We start from the raw sequence: 24,072 nt of genomic DNA, 5'->3' as shown, positions 1-24,072 counted from the left end.
AAACCTGAAATCATGGGTCTCTTTTAAAGATTATGAGCAAATCTTCAGTCACAAGTGCATATACCTTTTTTGCTAAATGACACATCAACTGAAACACGTGTCATGTAACTGCAGAACCCGCAATGGATCAGGGCAAGATACATATAAATAAGGAGCTACTCCATCAGAACAAACTAATTGTCTGCATAGTCCACTATATTGCTATGGCATTAGCAACGTTGTCACATGCTACAGAGAGAGTAGAAAACTCACTTCATGTACTTGCGCAATACTTGTGCGATTCATTTATACATTGTGATTAGAAAAATGTTCCCATTTAAGTGCTATCTGTGCTGAAATTTGTTGCTATTTAATTTCACACGGTGCTGCTTTTCCCTTGCACTACAAAACAGGATGAATGGGAGCATCCAGCTAACTTCCTGTAGCAGTCATTTTGTTAAACGAGTTTGCCTGGACATGTGCACAGACAATTGGCCATGCTCATTCTGTGGGGAGTTGTGAGGTCAGCCTTTTTTCCCCCCTCACTTGTGTTTTGAATCTGTTGCCCTGCTCAGGGATGCTGTTGGCTATTCTTGAGAAGTGTGGTGCCATTCCCAAGATCCATTCGGCCAACGTGTCTGTGGGTGAAGGTACTGTGGCCGCTGGCTACCAGGACTTCATCATCTGCGTGGAGATGTTCTTCGCAGCCCTCGCCCTGCGCCATGCCTTCACCTATAAGGTCTATGCAGACAAGCGTCTTGACGCACAAGGTAAAGGAGCCAGCTTCCCTGGGAGGGCATGCGTACACTTTGGTGTAGCTGGTTTATTGGGTCCTAGGCTCCCAATCTGGATACTCAGGAAAGCGTTCTCTCTCCAGTTACGTTTGCACAGGCACGGTGTGCAAGGGCCCTACAGAGCAGAACACAGTTTGATTTTCAATGTTTCCTTTTCAATTCCCCAGTACTCCACCCAGAACAGCTCGCTACAGACTTCAGGCCTGTAAGAATTAGTCTCCTGTCAGAGGATGACATAATGGCCTCTTTCCTGTGTTCTTCTGTGGGGGAACACCACATGTTCAGATTGGGCAGCAGACACAAGGGAGTCGGGGGAGAGGTCTGAGGAAGCTCCTGTTTTCCTCAAACTGAGGGAGATGGAAGTGTGTGCCCTTGGCATGAGGGAGGGGGATCTTCCTGCAGAGGCATTCTGAGGACAGAGGGGTCAGAGACCCTGCTCTTGAGAAAAGGAAGAGCATCAGAAGAGGGACTTGGAAGCTGGCCAGTGAAGAGAGGATGTTCTTGTGCCCACCACTGTACCAGTTTGTCATGGTGTTTTTCCCTCCTTCCCTAAATAAAGGGGTGTGGCTTCCTTCCCTTTAGAGATGGGATGTGCATCATGCACAGATGGCATGCGAAGGTCATGGCATGACCACTCCATCCCAGCAAGCCTAGAGGCTCTGGAAGGACAGGTCACTCCAACAATAGGGGGCTTTGGGGTGGAAATTAGAGGGATCCTGCCCACCCTCAGCCATAGAGTCTGCATGTGTTAAATGGATGGTTAAATTGTTACCCAGCACTGCCGGGGATGTTTTGGTGGCGGGTCTGAGAATAACTTGCTTGTTCAGCCTGTTATTTCCCATCTTTCTATCTCTCTCTCTCTCTCTCTCTTTTTCCTTTCTCTCTTTGTCTCCCTTGCTTTGGCTACTGGTTTCTGACGCAGCCGTTCCATCGTATGGGCCATACGGTAGGTGCTGTGTTCTCTGTGTATTCTTCAGTTGCTCTTAAACGAGTACTGCTCGGACTGGTTTCCCACCCCTCTCCACCAATATCCTAACCCTTCCCTATGAAGCACTAGCTGGCAGATTCCAGCTGCCATCCCGTGTGTGGAACTTGCCTTCCTCAATGCAGCTTCTTGAGAGTTCCTGTATCGTAGGTCACCTAACAGGGCAGTGGCATAACTTCATAGCCTGGAGTACCTTTGGTGGGGCTAGCAGGTTGAGAGTCTTATCAGTCGCGTCGAAACACTTAATTGTTTTAATTCTAGCTAAAACCACGGGGTTTTGTGTTCAGAGCGCGTGGCGTTGTTCACAGGTCTAAGGGTGGGAGTGGGGCCGTGTATATTGAAGCAATCAGCCTCACCTGTGAGACAGTCCCCCTTTTTATCCCCAAAAATAAGCAGCATGCTTTGATGGTTTGGGGAGTTCATCCTTTGGGGCAGGGAGCAAATTCAGAAGCTCATGTGGGTACTGATGCCCCTGGAAGTTCAGAGAGGAATGGGATTCGTAGCATTCCAAGATAGGAGGCAGCCACCTTAACTCTGTACCTCTCTGTCTTGCACCCTGTAATTTCCCCACATCCCTCAGGCCTGACTGACTCCCATATGGAGTTGGCCCAGCTGCAGCTTCCCTCATTGCTGCTCTGTGAGACACACACATCCCTAGCCCCATGCAGAGCGCCCTTTTCTGTTGCTTTGTCCCTCCCTCCCTTCCTAGCTTCCCATCTCCCTTCTCTTTGTAAATGTTTTCTGCCCCCCATCACAGTGGTGAACCCCTCAGTCCTGTCTGCAGCCACTGTCCATCCTAATGAATGCAAGCCCCGTATTTTCCCCAAATTCCTAGAACCTTCCTCTTGCTCTTTTGTGCCTTCTCCAAATCCCTTACAGAAATGCTTCTTAATCTGTGCCTTGCGATCACGCCCCCCTACTAACCAGGGTGAGGATGCAGGGTGGGATTGTCAGCAATTTGTGTGCGTCCCATTCCTACTGCATGTCTCCAGTCTGCTGTTTTGAAGTGCAATTGCTCGACCAGTTGTGACCAATCCTCTTCCAAATGCTGGGAGCGTGCCCCTGAAAGCTTGTACCATTTTTACGGCACTTCTTTTGAAGCCACTTGAAGGCAGCCTGTGCAAAAGGTGCTAGGGTGTCCGGGCTGTGGGTCACTGTGTGAACATTCCCTTCTCTGATTTTTAAGGCTTTGTCTTTCTCAATGCGCTCTCCCATCTTGCCCGGCAGGTCGCTGCGCCCCCATGAAGAGCATCTCCAGCAGCCTCAAGGAGACCATGAACCCTCATGACATTGTCCAAGACGCTATCCACAACTTCTCCCCCGCCTACCAGCAGTACACCCAGCAGTCAACGCTGGAGCATGGCCCGCCCTGGCGCAACGGCAGCCACATCATTTCGCGCTCCCACAGCTGCTCGGGTGCCCGGGACAATGAGAAGACCCTCCTGCTGAGCTCCGACGACGAGTTCTAATAGAGGCCCCCTCCCCAGAGTTTCTCCCTGAGGCCACTGGCTGGAACAACCCCAGCGCAGCCTGGAACCTTCCTTTTATTTATTGAATCAGAAGTCATGTCACTTCCTGAATGGTGCTCTGTGCAGAATTGGGCACTTCCCAGTAGCTTTTGTGGGTGTGAGTGTCATGACTCGGGGGTGGGGGAGTTGGCTGGGATTTCATTCTCTCAAACCATTTTCTAAAGCAAAGATCAACTGGACCAGGTTTTTTCCCCTTCACAAATAGACGTTTAAAAAGCATCAAACACACGTGGTGAAGGGGAAGCAGAGCCCTAGGAAAGAGTGGACCCTGTTTTCGTTTTCTTTTTTGTGGAGTTGTGGGAGGGGTGTGAGGTCATATCCTCCCACCACCGGGCAAGTTTTATGAAACATGATTGGCTGGAATAAGAAGTGGCCAAAAAAGCTTGCATTCTAGCTGAACAACTAAATTACTTTGTGCTCCATTTTCCGTAGTAGTTGATGAGGACACAACCTGCCCCCTTTGTTCCCCTCTCTACCAGCTCCTCAATATTAATTTCTCTGTACCCTTTGGGCAGTGCGATAGAGACACACTTGTACGAATTCCTGATGACCGTATCAGACCATCAGTCCTATCTGCTTCTCTGTTCTCTGTGGCCACAGTTGGAGGCCTGAGAAGGGAACCCCTCCCATCCCCTAGTGCACCTGATTATGCAATATTGTACTTTTAGAGGTGTGGGTGGAGAGAGAGAGATTTCCTCCTGACCCCCGCTGGTGATCGAGTAAAGTCCTGCAGGGTGGGCTGATTTGAACCATTTTTTCTCTTTGTGGGTGAGGGGTTTTACGATCACATGGATGGTCAGCTTCCCATCTCTCTCCTGCATTATAGAAGCAGGATTCCTCCTTGGAGTGTCTGGCTGTCCCTACTAGTGAAGTTAAATACTTGTGGTTAGAAGTTAATATATATTCATTTGCAGAATTCTGGCCCTTCATTTCCTCCTCTTGGATTTCTGTGCAGTGGGGACATTTTAACTCTGAACAGTCTCTCTCTTAGATACAGCTCTGGAAGGGAGAGATGGGGTATCTTCCAGTTACATTTCAGAACATGCACCTTCCCCGCTCTTCTTACAGATAGCCTTCTGCCAATCTTGTCCATTGATCTGCCTTGTGAATTGAAGGCATGTTGCTGCTAGGATGGGATGTTAAATACTCCCTCCTCATCTTCCTCTTTGTTGTTCAGGGCTTAACTGGGCTGGTTGGAGTTGTTTACACATTGCAGCCAGTCTGTCATGTCCCATGATCCCCCCCCCAGGGTGGAGCTGCCACTGCACATGCTATAATCCCTGTCGTAACTGATGCAGTAAAGTCTTGAGCCAAAGGACACTGAAGTCAATGAGATTCTTTCCATTAACTTCAGTGGGCTGTGAATCTGGCCTTAGAGGCCCAGCAGAGTGAGGATAAAAAATCCCCCGGAAGAGCCAAAAATCTTGCCAGGCACCAAGAAATGCATCTTATTGGACTTCCCTGCTGCTGTGGTTACATGTGCCACCAAAAGGGAACTGAAACCAGGAGGTTGATATTAAGCTGCTGCTTTCTGCCCAGCTGGGCCTCTGTTCATTCCTTCCCCCATCACTAGGACCAGTTCTAAGCTGCTATTATGGCTTAAGGCCCCTTGGCTAGTTGGGGTCAGCAAGCACCCGCTCTGTCACAGTGTGTCTAGCCCCTCAGCTGGAGAGGCCTGATGGGAGGAGCTAGGGCTTGACTTCTTTTGCATGTGGCTTCCCTTTCTCGTCTGTGCCTTAATTTTCACAAGCAAAGATCCCAGCAGCACCCTCAGAAATTACCTATTCAGAGGCCTGTCTGGTTGGGGGAGGATGGATGGTGGCTAGAGGTGAGCCCATTTCTCCTTGGGATGTCAGTGCGGGGTGTTTTGCGCTTCACTTTTTGCTATTGAGAATATGCTAGAGGAGAGGTGAGTCCATTCAGTGCAACACCACCTGCTCCCCTACCTCAAAGCTGCCAAAGGGCCTGGGGACAATGTGGGGTGGGAGATGGGAGCAGGACGTCTAAAAGCAAATGGGCTTCTGTAACTACTGGGTTCCCCTCACCCTCTAGTCTCATGCAATATAGTGTGCTGCTTTTTTTTTTTTTTTTTTTAAATCAGTCATTGCTAAACTGAAACAAAACACCCACTAATTATCAGGCCTTTCTCCACCTGCAATCCTACTGTGACGCAGGGCTGAAGTTCACGTGGGCCTTCCTTCCACCGACCTTTGTTTCACAACCACCCCTCTTCTCTCTCGTTACTTATTTTATATTAACTCTTTTTTTTGGGTGCACACGTCCCCTCCTCTGTTTCTGCGGGGCTGTCCAGTCCCAGTATTTCCAGCTGCCACGTGTCCCCAACCCCCCATCCCATTTTAATTTATTTGTGGGGAGTCTCTTGATGTCCCTCCCTTGGGTCAAGGGAGATGGCTGAAGTTTGGAGTGGCCTGGGGCAGTGCCCTTGACCCTGAGATGTTCCAGCTTTGGGGACGGGTGGTGTTTTATTTTAAAGCGGATGCTGCATATGCTGTGTGTAGGATCTGGATATTCTTGAAGTTTCCTGTGCTTAGTGGTTTAAAGTATAACCCTTTTGGCACTAGCCGCCTTTGGAAAAACAAAGAAATATGGTAGACACTAGAGCCGCGTCACACCCAGCTGCCATATACCTGTTTTTAGCACCATACGAAAACCTCTCTGCAAAGCTTGCTGCTCTCCTTCAGGACGGGCAAGTGCCGGAAGGTGACGATGACTGGCTGGCTAATAAGAAACAAACAGTAAAACTCAGTGCTGGAGGTTTAGGCTAATTGGCCCAGTGATCACATGTACCTAGCTAATGGTAGCCCAGAACCCTAGCATCCAGGCCAGTCCCACCAGTAGGCCGTCAATGCTGTCCTCTCCCTCTCCTGCTCTCTCTCTCCCCTTCCCTTTTTTACCATGTAACATACCCATGGAATTTGTTTTATTATTTTTCCATATAGAGTAGTTCTTTGTATATAAATGACTGGAAAAAAATGTATGATAAATAAGACAGAGTCACCTAGTTTTGTACTTATCGTGTATAACTGATGTGAGCTCAGCAACAAGCCGCTCTCTATTTTGGTCTTTGTGATGTTATAATACTCTGCAGAAACAAGCAAATACAATGACAAATAAAAATATATAGATAATATAGATTGTACTTAAACTGCCTCTGCCTCATGGTGTGTGGGGTCCCCCCCATCCCCGCTTCATTCCCTGGCCTGATCTTGTGACCTCTTTTTGATCAAGCCCCTCAGGCCATGTCTACGCTACTGCTTTTGTTGGTATAACTTGTCGCTCTGGGGTTGTGAAAAAAACACACACCGAGCGACATAAGTTACACTGATAGATGCACCGGTGTGGACAGCGCTATGGCGACAGGAGAGCTGCTCCCACTGACATAGCTACCGCCACTCAGAGGCAGTTTTATTATGTTGACAGGAGAGCTCTCTCCCGCCGGCATAGAGTGGCTACACAAGCGATCTTAGAGCGGCGCAGCTGCATCGGTACAGCTGTAAGCTCTCTGATGTAGACATGGCCTCAGTCAGTAGTTCCTATTCTGTCAGTCTCCTTTGCAAGACAAAAGCTCTTCACTACTGTCTGTATCCATCCATCTCCGCTTCCTCTTGGCAGCACTCAGATGTGATGGCGATGTGTATGTGTCTAAACACAAGCGCTGAAGAGTAGTGGTACCTCAGCAAGCTAAGCACAGGGCTGGATGGCAGAAGACCTGCTTTCTATTCCTGGTTCTGCCACTGAGACTGGTGGTTCCTTGGGCAAATTGTTTGGAACAGAAATGGACCCTAATTTTGGGTGCCCAATGTGAGACAGCTGGAATCTGATTTTCAGAGATCCTGAGCACCCACAAGTCCTATTTAAGGCATTGGGGGCTGCAGGAGGTCAGCCCTTCTGAGAATCGTGCTGCTAGGGCCTGTCACCCAAAATTAGTGGACGTGTCAGCATGGATTTGTCAAGAACAAATCCTGTTAAACCAACCTAATAGCTTTCTTTGACAGGGTAACGAACCTTGTGGATAGGGAGGAAGTGGTAGATGTGGTATATCTTGATTTTTAGTAAGGCTTTTGGTACAGTCTCGCATGACCTTCTCATAAACTAAGGGAAATACAACCTAGATGGAGCTACTATAAGGTGGGTACATAACTGATTGAACAACCATTCCCAGGAAGTAGTTATCAGTGGTTCACAGTCAAGCTGGAAGGGCATATCAAGTGGGGTCCCGCAGGGATCGGTCCTGGGTCCGGTTCTGTTCAATATCTTCAATGATTTAGATAGTGGCATAGAGAGAGTACACTTAAAAAGTTTGCAGACAATACCAAGCTGGGAGGGGTTGCAAGTGTTTTGGAGGATAGGATTAAAATTCAAATTGATCTGGACCAACTGGAGAAATGATCTGAAGTAAATAGGTTGAAATTCAATAAGGACAAATGCAGCATACTCCATTTAGGAAGGAACAATCAACTGCACACATACAAAATGGGAAATGACTGCCTAGGAAGGAGTACTAGGAAAGGGATCTGGGGGCCATAGTGGATCACAAGCTAAATATGAGTGAACAGTGTAACACTATTGCAAAAAAAAGTAAACATCATTCTGGGATGTATTAGCAGGAGTCTTGTAAGCAAGACACGAGAAGTAATTCTTCTGCTCTACTCCACACTGATTGGGCTTCAGCTGGAGTATTGTGTCCAAGGAAAGTCCTGGAGAAGCCCTTTCTCTGGAGAAAGTCCAGAGAAGAGCAAGAAAAATGATTAAAGAAAAACATGACCTATGAGAGAAAATTGAAAAAACTGAGTTTGTTTAGTCTGGAGAAGAGAAGACTGAGGGGACGTGATAACAGTTTTCAAGCACATAAAAGGTTGTTACAAGGAGGAGGGTGAAAAATTGTTCTCCTTAATCTCTGAGGTTAGGACAAGAAGCAATGGGTTTAACCTGCAGCAAGTGAGGTTTAGGTTGGACATAGGAAAAACTTCCTAACTGTCAGGGTGGTTAAGCACTGGAATAAATTGCCTAGGGAGATTGTGAAATCTCTGTCATTGGAGATTTTTAAGAGCAGGTTAGACAAATGCCTGTCAGGGAAGGTCTAGATAATACTTTTAGTCCTGCCATGAGTTCAGGGGACTGGATTAGATGACCTCGTGAGGTTCCTTCCAGTCCTACACTTCTATGTAGAAAAGTAGGCCATAACCTTTCTATGCCTCCATTTCCCTGTTGGTACAATGGTATGATAATGCTAAATGCTTTGAGATTATCTGTTTATGGGAAAAGGGAAATATAATTACAAAGTATTACAATAGGGTAACTGAGTTTCGTTTAAAACACCAAGTGCACTCTGGTTATAGGCTTCTGTTGTATTTTTGCCATGCGCTTCTAGCTAGCATGAAATTGGTGATAAATGTGGTAGTTGTGTTACAGGGACCCTCTCTCTACTTTGTATGGACGCATCCCCAAAGAAACAAGATCCTACTTATTGGAGGAGCCCCTTTCTCCCCCCCACCCCCAACCAATAGTGAGACTACGCTAGAGGAGGGATCCTGGTAGGCTGGTGGAGGCTGAGAACATGAATTCTGGCAGGAGTGCACTAGAGGCTGCTGCAGTGGGAAGCAGATGGAGACTGGATGTCAAATGCAGAACAGGTCTGTGGATTCAACATTGCCCGGCGGCTGGGAACTTACCTGTGCACATTGCAAAGCTCTGTGGTAATCCCTCCCACCCGGGCTCTGGCAGCAGAAGTCTTCACGTTTGTCCATGTAGGTTAAAAGGATCCTTGTTTTCCTGTGGTGATGTCCGCTCTGTGGAATGTGGAGCGGGTGGGACCAACTAACAAGCAGTCATTGACCTCTAGGTAACATTCCTGGAATTCCATCGTACACCTGCTTTTCCTGCTGCACTCTGCATTCCTGCCACAGAGGCCTCCTGGTTCCTTGTAGGTTCCCCATCAGGAAGGTCCCTCTCCTTCTTCCCCCTCCCGACCCTTTAGTCAATTAGTAAGGTGATGTGGTCTCCTGGCTCCAAGGCTCCTGTGTAGGCAGCAGAATGGACCCACAGTGTTTCCATCCCTGCAGCCCCCAGGACTCTATGTACACCAGCCAACGGTCTCAGTATCCAGATCCTTCCACCTCAAAAAGCACTGAAAGTTGTTACAACCTGATTGTATTTTCCAGAGGCCATCTAGCTGCACTCAGGCTCCAGCCCATTCCAGCTCCAGAACCCTGGCAGCCCTTGGCACTAATTGCCCCCTTCACCAATTAGTGGGTGACCAGATTGTCATCTTGCCCCTAGGGGTGGCTGCTGCAGGGCAGGGCTGAGTAGGATTACCACCTTTGAAAGGCCAAAAAAAAAAAAAGGCATCCCCCCTCCACCCACCCACCCACATCAAGCCTGCCCCAACCTCAGTCCCCAAGGCAACTCTGCAACACGCCCCCCCCACGCCCCACTTCAACTGCCATGTACAGTGTGTAGAGCAGTGGTTCTCAACCTGTTTATCATTGTGGGCCACTGGGCCGCAGGTTGAGAACCACAGCGCACCCCTCCCCCCACAGATGGACCCCTGTGTCCAGCGCCTCCCGCCCAGAGACCCCTCCACAGAGTGGGGCCAGGCGTGGAGCCCTGGGCACGGCAGCAGGGACCCAGAGCCTCTGTGCAGGGCTGGGTGGCAGCCTGGGTCTTGACCCCACAGGGCCAGCCAACAGCTCCAACGCTCTGGGGCAGCCCTCTGACCCAGTGGGGCTGGCTGGCAGCTCTGGACCCCAAACTGTACAGGGCTAGGCAGCAGCCCTGGACCTTGGACCCCACAGGGCTGGCCGGCAGCCCCGGACCCCTGCCACGCTGGGCGGTCAGGCAGCTGGGAACCCGCACCTGCCACACGGCCTGGTGGCCTTTAGTGCGCAGCTGGGCCGCAGCTTTGTGCTAATTGAGCCGCATGGGGGTCGCAGGTTGAGAACTGCTGGTCTAGAGAGATTGATAACATACGTCTCCTCACTCTCGCATGACTCAAACACTCTGTCGCACACACATGCAGTGTGCTTGCGTGTTTTTTTTTTTTTAAACTTTAACAGCAGAAGAGTTTATTTATCCTATTAAGTACAGGAAAAAAAAATCACAAAGAGCTTAACTTATAGGCAAAGGTTAAATGGGCAGACAGCTGCTGTAGTTTCACCAGTACTGAACTGTTATGACTTAAACTGCAGAAGTGGGAACACTGCATCATCTTTAGCCAGACACACAAACTTTAAACATTAGCTATCCCAGTGTATTGTGACGATAATGCAAATCTGTAGACCCACATTTAAAAATAAAAAAAAAAAAGACAGATTAAATTATTTTTCTGGGAAATGGCAAATCCATTAAAAAAAAAAAATGGCCAGGCTGGTTAAATACCAGCCAGGTGGTAACCTGAGGGCTGAGACATCTTGTCTAGGCACTGTACGCATTTGTGCTGCTGCCTCCCATGTTGGACCTGTCCTGTGTATAAAAGTGAAGTCCACCTTGAGGCCTATCACTCTGCCACTGCCACTAGGATCCGTAATCACTAGTATCTACAACCCCAAGTGTTTTAAAAGACCTCAAACCCCCAAATCATGTGACTGCACAGAACACAAGTTCTTTTTATTCAACTTCCAGGTTCTGAGCACTTCGGGTGCAGCTGGTTCATTTACTGAGCCTTTTCTGGCCAACTGGCGGAGCTAGTAACTTCTTTAATTAAAATTATATTTTCCACCCAAGCTCTTGACTCCAACAAGTGGGACTTTGAGAAAAATAGCCAACTGAGAGCACCACAAGAGTTGGCAATACTTATTCAGTTTGATAAGCCCAGAGATCTGTTTTACAACTTAATAAACACACCCTCTCTGTGGAAAAAAACTTGCTTTATTTGCAAAGTTACAAAATACAGAGGAGTTGGGTAGATCACTTACTGTACGTCAGAAAATAAATACCTTTTTTTGCTCTATATAAGTATAAGATAAAATGTGATTTGCATATATAAAATATAAAGTACGGCTCTGTACCAACATCCTGGCTGTGCCGAGAGGCGGAATGGCAAAGAGGACGTGAAAATAACTTACATTCGTGCAATAAATAAACCAAAGGTGGGGAAGGGGAAGGGAGAGGCTAACCATGGAACCTCCCACAAAGTACACTGAGGGGGGAGCGGAAAGTTTGGCCGCGCCGCTCTGGAGCTGGCTGTGGCACTAAGGTGGGTGGCAGGGCAAGCTGCAGGGACAACCAACCAGATGTGAGGGAAATGAAGGGGTTACTTCTCTAACCTAACAGATGCCTAATGGTGACTGCCCAGTATTACCTTTACTGACCCCTACGCTGTCTGTATTTATTTATGGATCCGCCTCCTTCCTGTGCCCAACCTCCTATTTCAATGATACTAGAAAAGGTGCCTGTGACTGGTAGGAAGCAGGGAACTATCCCTGGCTCCCTGAGCCACCATCTGGGCTCTCCACCTTCCCGCTTTCCTTCAGCTAGTGGGTTGAGCCAGCCTAGTTCAGGGGAAAGGGCACTGAACTGGGAGTCAGGAGACCTGGCTTGTCAATTCCCAGCTGCGCCCCCAACCTGCTGGGCAACCTTGAGTTAGTCACTTCACCTGTGTGCCTCTGCTTCTCCCTCTCTCCCCCCTCCCCCCAGAAGGTATGCCCCGCTCTCCCTCTCTTTGTACAGTGCCTAGCACAACAGGGTGCCAGTCTCGGTGGGGATGTCCAGGTGCTACTGTCATGTAACTAGTAATTTTATCTCTACTACAGCTGTGTTTATTTCCTTCCTGCTGGCCTTTTGAAGAGTCCCACCATGCCATGGAGGAAATGTCACCATTGGAAGGAAAGGGTGTGAGCATGTGTGTAAGTAGAGATAAAAGGACACTGCTCTCTTCTCCCTGCTCCCCCTGCCCCCCCCCCAAATAAAATTCCATCTTTAAAGCTAAAGAATCAAACATGAGCGTCCAACCCATTTCAGCTGGTTACTTTTCAGGCTGTGCTGGTTTTTGTATGAATGGATCCAGCCCAGCAAAAACCAGATTGATACTACAACTTCCTTCTGCGTGGCTTATCTCTGCAGCTCATTTGGCAATTGTGCCAGCTCCCAGTTACGCAACCAGGGCCGCACCGAAACGTGCTGTGCCTCCTTTGTTCTTTTCAGAGCTTCTAAATTCTGTGGTCACAAAACGTGATTGAAACAGTCTCTCCTCCCTCCAGTATTTCAAACATAGTCCTGCTGCTACTTCTCTATCCAACTGCCTCACTTGCTCTGTTCCTCTTTCTAGTGTCTCTATTCTCCCTCTCTTTCCTTCTCTCTCTCTCCCTCTTCTTTTCTCATCCTGGTCACTCTCTCAAAACCAATTCCCTGCCAGGCAGGAGATCTTCGAAATGTAGCCCCGTTGCTAAATTTAAATTCACCCCTGCAGCTGAGTCGTTGTATTTCTAGTGTGCTCATCATCCTGATGTCTAGCCCAGATCTGCGTTATAATGGCCAGGAGCTGAGTCAGTCCTGACACGTGCAACAGAGAGCCTGTCGTCTCTCCATCATTCACACACTTGTCCTCTTTTTTTCCTCCCCATCTCCATTAAACTGCAACCTCTTTCCCTCAGCACTACCCTGGCTCCCCTTAATGCCCAATCCCTGGAAGACAGGCTTAACTTAGCTAGCAGAGCCTCTGCCATTTGCTCTCAATAGCAGTTGTTTCGGGGCCTTCCTGAAAAGGTGTGGCAGCTGGGGGAAGTGAAAACCCCCGAAATGCAACTGACAAGGGGGCAGGGAGGGTTGCAGTTTATCTGCCTCGGGGGAGGCCACAACAGAAAATCTGGAATAGAGAGGCCAGAGTTAGGGAGAGAGGGCAGCAAGGTTTTGGCAACTCCTGGCTATTCTCTGGACAGGTATCCCATCCCCTGCTCTGTGCTTGACAAAGCAGAACAAGTCCTTGGCCTGGCTCCTGATTCTCTTCTCCCCCCCACCACCCTTATCTCACGGATCTTGGCGTCAGTGGAGCTGTACCCCTACCAATATGGGGGGAGGGGCACCGATGGGCAGGAGAATCTAAGAGGAAACTTTTTATAACAGTACACAATTGGTCGGGGAGGGAATATTTCAGCTAAGAGATTCCTGTTGGAACATTTTCACCCAGCTTGACAAGTTGCGGGGGTGGGGTGGATAGAGGGCTGAACCACGCTTCGTTCAAGGTGGGGAGAAATCGAGGGACCACTTGTTTTAAGGTCTTCAAGTCAATTCTGTCTCCTGCAGGGGTTGTGGGAGAAGCCAGGGCAGCCGCTGTCCATTCTGGGTAAAGAGCTGGGCCCAGCCATGGAGGGAGGACGCAGTTTGTGGGGGATTGGGCAGGCACTAGGAGTATGTGGCCTGGTTGGTGCCGGATTTGACGATGGTGATGACGCTGGCGGTGGCCACCTTGGTGGCAGAGCCATGGGCAGCGACTGTACGGGCAAAGCCCTGCAGCGCCTCGTACTTGCCCCGCAGGGCGTCCAGCTCCAGGCGCATGGCAGCATTCTCTCGGGCCAGCTTGTCCACCTCCCGCTCCAGCTCCGTCTTCTGCTTCTGCAGCTCCTCCTTCTGGCACACCCGCTTGACCCGGCAGCTGGCTGCATAGCCACGGTTCTTCAGCGTGCGCCGGCGCTGCTTCAGCCGCGCCACCTCCTCCTTGGAGAGGCCCCGCAGGTGGTGATTCAGTTCCCGCACTGACAGCCCCATCAGCTCCTCGTCCGACAGGTGGGGCGTGTTCTCCCCCAACTCACGCTTGATCTGGCCAAGAGAGGACAGTGGGTGAGCAAAGAGTGCGTTGGAGAGAGGAGGAAGGGGGGTGGGGGAACAAAAGAGAGTACAAGGTGGGCAGGGGTGCCGGAACGGGGGGGACCAGAGGACCATAGTCCCATCACTTTTAAAAGTGGGAGGGCTATGCCCTCCTGCTTTTTACTGGCTGTAAGGGTGAGCGATGGGAGGCCGGGATCTTGGGGGGAAGAGAGGCAGTGCAGGAGTGAGGCCTTGGGGGAAGTCGCAGTGTGGGGACGGCTTCAGGGAAGAGGGACGACGTAAGGTTGGGGTCTGGAGGAGAAGGAGTGGCACGAGGGCGGGGCCTCGGGAAGAAGGGGTGGTGTGAGGGGTGGGGCCATGGTTCAGGGGCCAGTGGCGCCCCCACTTTAAGGGCACTTCCGCCACTCCTGAGGGTGGGAGAGAGGAATGGGGAAGAGCAGGATGGGGCAGCAGGGAGAGAGGAGGTGATGCTGGCTGTGTTCTTTGATGTGAACTCACTCGTACCTTCAGGGCCTTGCTCGATAAGCTGTCTGCAGACATTGTCTCCTGCAGTCGTGCTCCCCAAACGAGGACCCTGCAAAAAAGCCAGAGGCAACATGTCACTCCTCTCCATCCCTGTTCATTTCACACCTCTGGCTCCGTTAGTGGGGGGAGGGGGGAAAGACAGCCTGGCCCTATAAATTCCCCCCCACATCCTTTCTTTGCTCCCCAGTATTTCTTGCCCCAGCCCCATAAGCCTGGAACATAAATCACTTGGTCTCTTCCCCGAGAAGGACACGTTCATGGGGGTGTGGGTGCACCCTCTGTCCTGCTAGAGAGATGGGGGTCAGGGGAGCGCGGAGACCCAGCACTGAACGAATGAGTCATTTCATTTTAAAAGCAAAACATTCCAAAATTCCTTCCCCTCCCTTATTTCCCCCAAATGACCAGCAGCAGCCAGAACCTAGGGCTCCCTCTGAGAGCCCCCCACCTGTCCCCCAATGCAGGTTATAGACAGGTTCCCCACTGCCCCACACCGTCCCTCCTGAAATAGATGGGCCCAGCCCCTGCCTTCACCAGGAACTGCAGGAGGGCAAGAACTTTCCTGACTGAGAGGAAACATGGTGGGGAGGCCGCTGGTGTGTGTGTCACTGAAATGTCCGTGCCTGGAAAGGACGGCTAAAGGGAAAGTAAAACCAACACAGGCAGCAGCAGGACCAGAGACCAGCAGGGAAGACAGGGAAAGGGGTGTTTGGCTGGTAGGGCTGCGGCGTGACCCAGGAAACTGCCCAGGGGCTCTGCTCTTCCAGGCCCCCCTCTCACCTGCAGGCACCTGGTCTGCCCTGTCTGGTTCAGTGGGCGGCAGAGATTAAACTCCCTCCCTTGATCTTGGGTTGGGAAGCAGAGCTTTGTTGACAGATTACAGAGCGGAGGAGAGGGAGGGCTGGGGGCAAGAGGCAGATGGATGCAGGCAGGATTTGGGGGGAGAGGGGGCAGGCATAAGAGAAGGGATCCACTGGGGGAGCTGCGCGTGTTGCTGTGGCACAGGCCCCCACAAAACCGAAGAGCAGGGAGGGGAGCAGGGTTCAGCACTGACGCCGCTGGGGCATCTGCATGTGCAGGGGGATGTGCTCCCCCTCCCCCACTCTCTCTGGGGACCACAGATGGGCGCCCAGGGCTAGAGGGGTGGGGAAAGGAGATTTCACTGAAGTCAATGGGAGCTGCCGAGGCCCAGCCCCACTGAAAGGTCAAGTACAAGGGGGCTCAAGCCAGGGACCAAAAATCAATGTCTGAGCCTGGCCAGGAGGAGTGGGGGAGAGCAGGTGGCCATTCAAAACTTACAAACTTGGCTGAAATACCCCAGTCCTGTGCCCTAGAGTTAGAGGATTTGAGAGGAGTCCCTGTCACAAGCAGTGCAAAGGGCTCCTTCGGCCTCCCCTGCCCCTCTCAAAAGCCATTTAGGGTGCACGTGTCTGTCTGAGCCGTCTCTTCACCCAAAGCCCCCCAGGGCTCAGCTGGCAGAGCTGAGCCATGAGTCTTTCCCTCGGGATGTGGGACGGACAGGCCAGCAGCAGAGGGAAGGAGTCACTCGCTTTGCTCTGCTGAGACGTGCCCAGACATGATATCCGACTGAACCCACAAGCTGGGGCAAGCCAGGCTCACGGAGAACACACTCCACAAGGGCCCAGCACTGGAGGTGGAAGGGGACTGAGGCACGTCTCTTTCACTCCTGAACCCCAACCAGAGCCCTGGTAGCAAACAGGACGTCACCTCAGGGGTTCATGTAGATGCCACAGGGGATGGAGGAGGCAGGTCTGAGCTAGGAATAACTGCCAGGGCAAATCGGGAATGACGCAGCTCCCTCATGGGCTGACCTGACTGCCCTGTGGCAGGCCGGGCCCTCTTCTGGGGACCAGAGTGAGTCTGTGACCCACCCCCCCATAAGAACATAAGAACGGCCGTACTGGGTCAGACCAAAGGTCCATCTAGCCCAGTATCTGTCTACCGACAGTGGCCAATGCCAGGTGCCCCAGAGGGAGTGAACTTAACAGGCAATGATCAAGTGATCTCTCTCCTGCCATCCATCTCCACACGCCCCCTGTGAGGATACAAATACAGGCGACTCCTGCCAACGCGCTCACGTAGGCCTGCATGCAGAAACACCACCCAGACTTCCACCTGGCTGAGTGGTATCGTTCTCGTTACCTGCCCTAAACTGCCGCAGAGCAGCCACCTTCCATCTCATGGGGGGGCAGAGCGATCACTGTCTGGAAAGCCAATTGGGATAGAAGGCACTAGAAATACGGACACTTTTTTTTGTCCCACCTACATGCACATGGGTCTAATACACAACAAGGATGTGCCCAGATATACCTGCACAACCATGCACAAGTTTGCTACCTGCCCTGCCTGTGAAACGTGAGCAGAGCCATGAAGCCAGGGGCTCTGACAAAGCCCATTCAAACACGCACCAAAAGAAACAAAACAATGTCAGTGCCAGGAGTCACCTCACTTCATGGACACCTCATGCTTTCTGCCCCACTCTCCCATGCTGGGGGCTGACACAGAACAGGCAGGTGGCAGACTCCTCTGCTCTGTGGCTGAGTGAATCAAATGTCTGGAGAGTCCCAGAGGAGGAGGAGCAGGAGTGAGGGAAGCAGCAGGAGTGTGGGAGGGAGAAAAGCCATCTCACTGTGATTCAGCACAGAGAGCAGCAAGGTCACCAAGGCTATACATGCCCCCTTCTCGTTAATTCTCCCACTGCAGCAGGGTGGCAGGGAGGGGAAGGGTTGCAAGGCTGAAATGTGACCATGATTATCATGGAACAGCAGCCATAAAGTGCTGTGAATTCACCCAGCAAGACACGTTCTCTGTCCCAATGAGCTTCCAATGTAAGCAAGACAGGACAGGGGTGACAGACCAGGTAAGGGAGGGCGTGAGGGCTAGTGATAAGAGAAAGAGGAGGAGGTGTTGGAAGAGGTGGCCTTGAAGGCAGAGAGATGCTGCCTGATGGTTGAGAAGAGGCAGACTGCTCCAACTGCAGGGAGCAGAACAAGGGAAGGTGGAGATACAAGAGCATGAGAAAGAGCCCTAGGGAAGAGAGGGTTGGGAGAAGTATAGGGAGTGAAGGAGAAGGAAATGAGAGCAGAGTTGGAAATGGGGTGGAATATGCAGGGCCCTGTTAGTGTGGGTGAGGAGCTGGCATCGGATACAATAAGAGAGAGACTAAAAATGGGGGTCATGGATGGAGTGACATGGTCAGAGCAATGGGAGAGGTGGATGACCTGAACAGTTCAATATTTGATTGGCTGGAGGGGGCGGGGGCTGTTAGAGCAGAGAGGCCAAACTGGGGGGAGGGATAGCTCAGTGATTTGAGCATTAGCCTGCTAAACCCAGGGTTGTGAGTTCAATCCTTGAGGGGGGCCATTTAGGGAACTGGGGTAAAAATCTGTCTGGGGATTGGTCCTGCTTTGAGCAGGGGGTTGGACTAGATGACCTCCTGAGGTCTCTTCCAACCTTGATATTCTATGGCTCTAAGAGGTTACAGTAACTAAGACAAAAAAATCAGATCCTCATGTCAGCTGAGTACAGAAACACTAGTCCAGACTCCGTCTGCCATTGTTATAGGTGAAAGGACTTTAGTTCAACTTCACAAGAATAGTCACTTGAGACACACTGCTTGAGATGCCCACTGTCAGAGACAGGAGACTGTGGAGTTGGAAAGTGGGGTAGGACTTCTCTGATCTGGCAAAGATGGAATCAGAGACAGGGAGCAGGCCCCCACCTCTGGTTACCAGAGTCTGTGCAGAGTCAATCTTCTGCTACTTTAAGAAGCATGGGTGAGATGTTACAGCTAAGATACCTCATGCACAAATGTCAGGAAATTCAATTATCTGGGTCCCCCAGTGGCATTAACTCAGCTACATTGTGCCTCACACGCTAACACAGAACATTAAACACCATGTTTAGCTGATCAGTGTTTTTCAGTCCCTGTTTTTTCCCACATGTTGGAATGACTATAAACTACCTCCAGTCCTCACTGCTTTAGGAGTGTGATTTAACACACACAAGGGACAGGGAATTCAGGCCTAGTCCTCCAAGGTACTTAGCTGCCAAACTCCCATGCTTCAATGTTTGTGGTTCCAACAGCAACCCCACTTAGCTGGACCCTGCTCCTATTGAACTCAGGGGCAAAACTTTCATTGACTCCACTGGGAACAGGATTGGGCTCACTGTATTGATTCATGCCCAGCATTGTAGCATGTAGCTCCATTAGACTTAGATTAAGGAAGAGGGGAAAAAAAAAAAAAAAGGTTCCCTCCCCCAATAGAGGAAGAGAAGCAGCTTCTTCTCTTCCCTTACCACCATTTGGAGGTGGCAAGAGGTTTGTAATTCTGTGATTTGATGCGGGAGAGAAGCGAGCTGGCCTGGCAGCTAAAGGTGCCTCAATACCCAGGGCCAGCTCCAGCTTTTTTGCCACCCCAAGTGGCGAAGAAAAAAAAAAACCTGATTGAGCTGCCGCCAAAGAGGAAGAGAGGGAGTGAAGGACCCGCCGCCTAATTGCCGCCAAAGACCCGGACTTGCCACCCCAATAACGGACGAAGTGCTGCCCCTTTCTATTGGCCGCCCCAGGCACCTGCTTCCTTCGCTGGTGCCTGGAGCCGGCCCTGTCGATACCATTGTGATGGGTGTGCTAGAAGTAGGTAGATACGCTGGTTGACACTGAGTGGGAGGAGGTGGCAATGGTCACAAGTGTGTGCGGATGGGGTAAAACTATTGCTAGTAGCATCTAATTCTAGCAGTAATTCCTCACTGGGACAGTGCGTTAGGCTGTCCCAGTAGGGGAAAACTGGACCTTTTCCTCTCCCTCTGCACCAGGTTTTGAAGGGTGAGCAATAGCTGCACCTGAAGGGAGGCATCTTCCTGGAGAAACCTCCATTCAGTGTTGTGGGAGAGGGAGAAGTCCAAAGGGAATCCCTCCGCAACCTAGCTCAGTAGAGGCAGATCCCAGCAATGCTGATTATGTTGGGCATTAAGCAGCGTCCCAAACACTGGAGGAGGGTGGAGATACCAGTGTATGACCTGTGGGTGGTAGAGGGGGTATGTGAGGTTCAGAAGAGGAACTAATGAGTGTCGTGAAGTGGGAGGGTGTGAATGCCTTAACTGCTATTTCCTTGCTTTTTATGGCTTGCATTAGCAGGATTCACAGCCTAGCAACCTTACCTCCAAGTATTTGTGTGGGATCTGATATAACAGTTGTCATGTGATAATGAGTCGCTTAATTCTAACGTTGAATGTGAAGAAAGTATTAACCCTAAGCTACTCTCTCTGCTTTCCTATAGAGTTTCTGCCTCGAACTTTCCCCTGCCCTTCCTGCCTGGCTTCCTGCTATAGATTTAAAGAAACAGTACACACGTCTCCTCACAAGTATCATCTATGCTTAATGTATACTCAGTGGTAGTCATTAAAAATTCAGCATTTGCCCACAAGTCATCACATGTTGACATGTGTGACCGTGTCATTTCCCCCCACTAGATACCCTTAGAATAAGAAATAAGCCTGGTACTTGTATGGCATCTGCTGGCAAATGTAACTAGCGCCTTTTATCCCTAGAACTCAAAGTGCTCTGTAAAATCATTTCCAAGCGATGCTGTTTACACAGGGATCACTTCATCTGCCACTGAAATGCAGTCACCTCTGGGCTGAAACTCAGCAGCTGCTCAACGGTGCACAGCAATACTACACAATAATTCAGGACAGAAGGTAAAGGAAGAAGAATATTTATCCAACCGAAACCTCAGAGGGAATTTAGGGGCTAAATTTTGCAACTGTTGCATCGCTAACGCTACCACTGAAGTCAATGGGAGCTCAAGATGAAGCAAAGAACACAAGATGGGGTCCTCATAGTTTACCCCAGGTGGCATTTGGCTGTGATTGTGTACCTCTGAGGTACAAAAAAATGCGATATCTGGGATGATCCTGAGCCCATAAAACTGGGCAGCTGGCAGTGTGTACTGAGCACCCATACAGATTTCCCAGGACAACTACCTTAAAAAAGGGATCACCCTGAGAAAATCTGGACAAACGTCAATCCTAGATTTGGCCAGGATAGAAGGACTAACATCTCTAGTGTTATTAAATGTGCCAGTGGATTCTCAATAGATCAGGGCCTCAGTTGTACCTCTCTTTCACTCACATACACACATGCCCCACACACAGTTAATTTGCGCCATGAGTAACTTCTCTGTTATTGAGAGATTTCCTGCCTTCACAGCTGTCTAAGCTCAGCAATGGGTGTGTATAAAACAGACATGAATGCACACTCACAGAGACACTCCGTGCTTTTGAACACTTGATCCTCTCCATTGCTCCTCGCCCCACACGCTTCTCTGAAGATAAACCCCTTATAATATCCAAAACTGATAAAACCATGTCCATCACCAGACACACTCTCGCCCGCCTTGATTTCAGCTGACATCAACCCTCCCTTTAGCTGTACACACGCACTCCTAAAATAAACACGCCACAGAGAAGAGCTGTATCATTCAGCCTTTTTATCCTTCTCTGGGTAGGGAGGGCACAAGGAAAACAAAAAGCCTATATTGGTTGGAGACACACACACACACAGCAACATAAACACACCACCCCAAGCTCTCTGAAGTCTGTAAACAGCCCTCCTATGGAGGGGTGGGAAAGAGCTAAGTAGAGTTCTCACTTACTGCGCTGTGTTCCTTGGTTCGAGTCTTTGTTGCTACTCTCCTCCTTTCTTTATCCCCTTGGAGAACCTTTTTCTTAATGTTTTTTCTCTGTAACCTGCTTGTTTGAAGTTGTTGTCTGGAGAGAAGCTGGGCTCTGGGCTGAGATCTGCTGAGTTGTAATATGAGTTTCCTGGAATTACTCACGCACAGGATTCTTTTCATTCATAAAAACACAGTCATGCGATGACATCATTGTTTCCCCTCCCTCGCTCCCCATCTTAGCAAAGGGCACAGCACAGGCGTTGGAAGCGACAGGAAGCTGCCATCTTGGTGCTGGGCATTAATCTTAAAGGGCCAAGTACGTTTGTTCTTGTATGTGTTAATAACCATTGTGACTCTTGGCATTAATCATTAATAATGATATGTGTACTTTTATAGGGAGAGATGATTTTGTTGTTGTTAAAGCATAGCACTGGGAATCAGAAGGTGTAGGTGGTAGTCCTGGCTTCGTCACTTGGGCAATATTACCTCACCTACCTTGTTTCTCTAATATCCTGGGACCAGCAGGGCTGCAACTGCACCGCATACAACAATGGAAGATATGGAATGTTACCATCCGAAATGGCAACTCCACGACATGAAGAAAAAGAAAGCAAAACTTAACAGCATTATTTACCTCACCCATCTGGTCACACTTGGGCAAACCATTTAGTCTCTCATATTTTCCCTTTGTGAACTGGGGATATTGATCATTCCCCTCCCACCCAGACTTCTTGTAAGGCTAAATTAATTAACCTGTGCAAAGTGCATTGATATCCTTGGGTGGAAAGCATTGTCGCTGTGGGCAGTATTATTACTGTGTTATTAATAGTGTCTTGCATCTGAGGACTTCAAAGCACTCATGATTAGGAATGAATTTTAAATAGCTTCTTTTAAAATGTTGGATGAGTATATATTAAAAGTAGAGAGGATAGTCCTGCCGTTCATGGGTCCACTTTTGCCAACTCCAAATGTTCAAAAATCACAAGTCAGGCTCACCAAAAATCACGAGATTGGTTTTAAAATCATGAGATTATGTAAAAATAATAGATTTGGTGTTATTTTTATTTGCCTTCCGCTTTTTGAGACTTTAGGGCAGTGGCTCTCAATCTCTCTAGACTACTGTACTCCTGAAGTGGGTTCTGATTTGTCTTGCGCACCCCCAAGTTTCACCTCTCTTAAAAGCTACTTGCTTACAAAATCAGATATAAAAATACAAAAGTGTCACAGCCACTATTACTGAAAAAGTGCTGATTTTCTCATTTTTACCATATAATTATAGAATAAATCAATTGGAATATAAATATTGTACTTACATTTCAGTGTATAGGATACAGAGCAGTATATACAAGTCACTGTATGAAATTTTAGTTTGTACTGACTTCATTAGTGATTTTTATGTAGCCTGTTGTAAAACTAGGCAACTATCTAGATAAGTTGATGTACCTCTGGAAGACGTCTGTGCATCCCCAGGGGTACCCGTATCACTGGTTGAGAACCACTGCTTTAGCAGGCAATGGAGTCACATTTTGAAGCTTTCTCCACAGCCATGAGGGCTAGAAATTTACTTTTTCTTTCAGAATGAAGGCTGAAATCATCACGTATCCATGTGACTCCAGGATCTGAGGCATTAAGGAAAACAGTAATTATCATAAGACTCATGACAAAATCATGAGAGTTGGCAACACTGTAAAAAGGGTCTTTTTTACTTCAGCCTGGACATCATGCACAGTGACTAGAGCTCTTCATCTCTTGTTATTTTCAGATCAAGACTGGATGCCTCTCTGGAAGATATATGTTAGTCAGACACCTGTTACTAGGCTCAGTACAGGGGTGACTGGGTGGCATTTTATGGCTTATGATCTACAAGAGGTCAGACTAGAGCAGTGGTACCCAACCTTTTTTGTCTGGCGGGCACCAGACAACGAGCCACAGAGGACCGTGGCGGCAGATGAGCATCCGCCAAAATTCTGCCAACAAGTGGCAACATCAATAGGCGTCGCCACCGAAATGCTCCCCACTAGCAGCATCATCCAGAGGCATTGCCACCAAAATACCGCCAAAAATCGGCAGCATTTCAGCAGCGACACCTCTGGATGACGCAGCTTGTCAGCAGCATTTCGGCAGATGCTCGTCCTCCAGCCAGTAGCCCGCAGGCACCACATTGGGGACCCCTGGACTGGATGATCTAATGACCCCTCTTTTGGCCTTAAAATCTATGACTTTAGGAAATGTAATTGAAATATTTTAGTTACCCCCCCACACCTTTTTTTTTTTAAAGAGCAGGGGCTTTTGGCTCAGCACGAGCATTTTAATTGTGGTTGACAAAATACAAAACCTGAAAGACGTTCAGTAAAAAGGTCTGTCTGTGGTAGGAAGGTTCGTTTTTCAGGTTCTGGGTGTTTTAAGATGGAAACATTTTCTGACACTGGACTTTTTTTACCCAAAACTGAAACATTTTCACAGAAAAATGTAGGGAAATAAAAATCAGATTTGCAGAACGTCCCGGGGAGAACGTCCTTTTCCGTCCCCGCCCAGCTCGAAGCATGAGACCGGCCACGAGGCTGGTCTCATGCTTTGAGCTGGGCTGGAACGGGAAAGGGAAATTTTAATTTTGTCCAGGATGTTTTGCAAATGAGGTGCAGGGCCGGGGGTGCTGTGCAACCCCCAGAGCCATGCAGCGACTCTTGTTCCATCAGAGAAATCATGTGTGGCCTGGAGCAGGAGGTTGGTCTCCCCACAGCACAGAATCTAGAGCCCTCCCCCTGCCACTGAACGGGAGAGTC

The 24,072-nt window shown here is 49.4% G+C and overlaps 2 protein-coding genes across 6 annotated transcripts in view; one reads left to right on the top strand and one right to left on the bottom strand.

Moving 5' to 3' along the window:
• TMEM184B (transmembrane protein 184B) overlaps window positions 1-6,447 on the top strand; it is a 44,897-nt gene extending 38,450 nt beyond the window's left edge. For all 4 annotated transcript variants that reach the window (XM_039519564.1, XM_039519563.1, XM_039519566.1 and 1 more), the window contains exons 8-9: window positions 555-749; window positions 2,986-6,447. In XM_039519564.1, coding sequence (XP_039375498.1) covers window positions 555-749; window positions 2,986-3,227 — 437 coding nt within the window. In that variant the 3' untranslated portion in view covers window positions 3,228-6,447. The remainder of the gene's footprint in view (window positions 1-554; window positions 750-2,985) is intronic.
• Window positions 6,448-11,156: 4,709 nt separating this feature from the next.
• MAFF (MAF bZIP transcription factor F) lies at window positions 11,157-21,572 on the bottom strand. Of its 2 annotated transcripts, none has more exons than XM_039525572.1 (3): window positions 21,269-21,572; window positions 14,568-14,643; window positions 11,157-14,060 (listed from the first exon to the last, which is right to left on the bottom strand). In XM_039525572.1, the coding sequence occupies exons 2-3, from the start codon at window positions 14,607-14,609 to the stop codon at window positions 13,647-13,649; spliced, it is 456 nt and encodes a 151-aa protein (XP_039381506.1). In that variant the 5' UTR covers window positions 14,610-14,643; window positions 21,269-21,572; the 3' UTR covers window positions 11,157-13,646. The 2 variants fall into 2 exon arrangements, with proteins under 2 accessions (XP_039381506.1, XP_039381583.1); XM_039525649.1 differs by having other exon boundaries at window positions 14,574-14,643.
• Window positions 21,573-24,072: the final 2,500 nt, after the last annotated feature.

This window comes from Mauremys reevesii, linkage group 1 (assembly GCF_016161935.1).
Source record: "Mauremys reevesii isolate NIE-2019 linkage group 1, ASM1616193v1, whole genome shotgun sequence".
Lineage (NCBI taxonomy): Eukaryota > Metazoa > Chordata > Testudines > Geoemydidae > Mauremys > Mauremys reevesii.
Note: the sequence above shows the minus strand (reverse complement) of the source record. Positions and strands in the feature narration are given on the sequence as shown.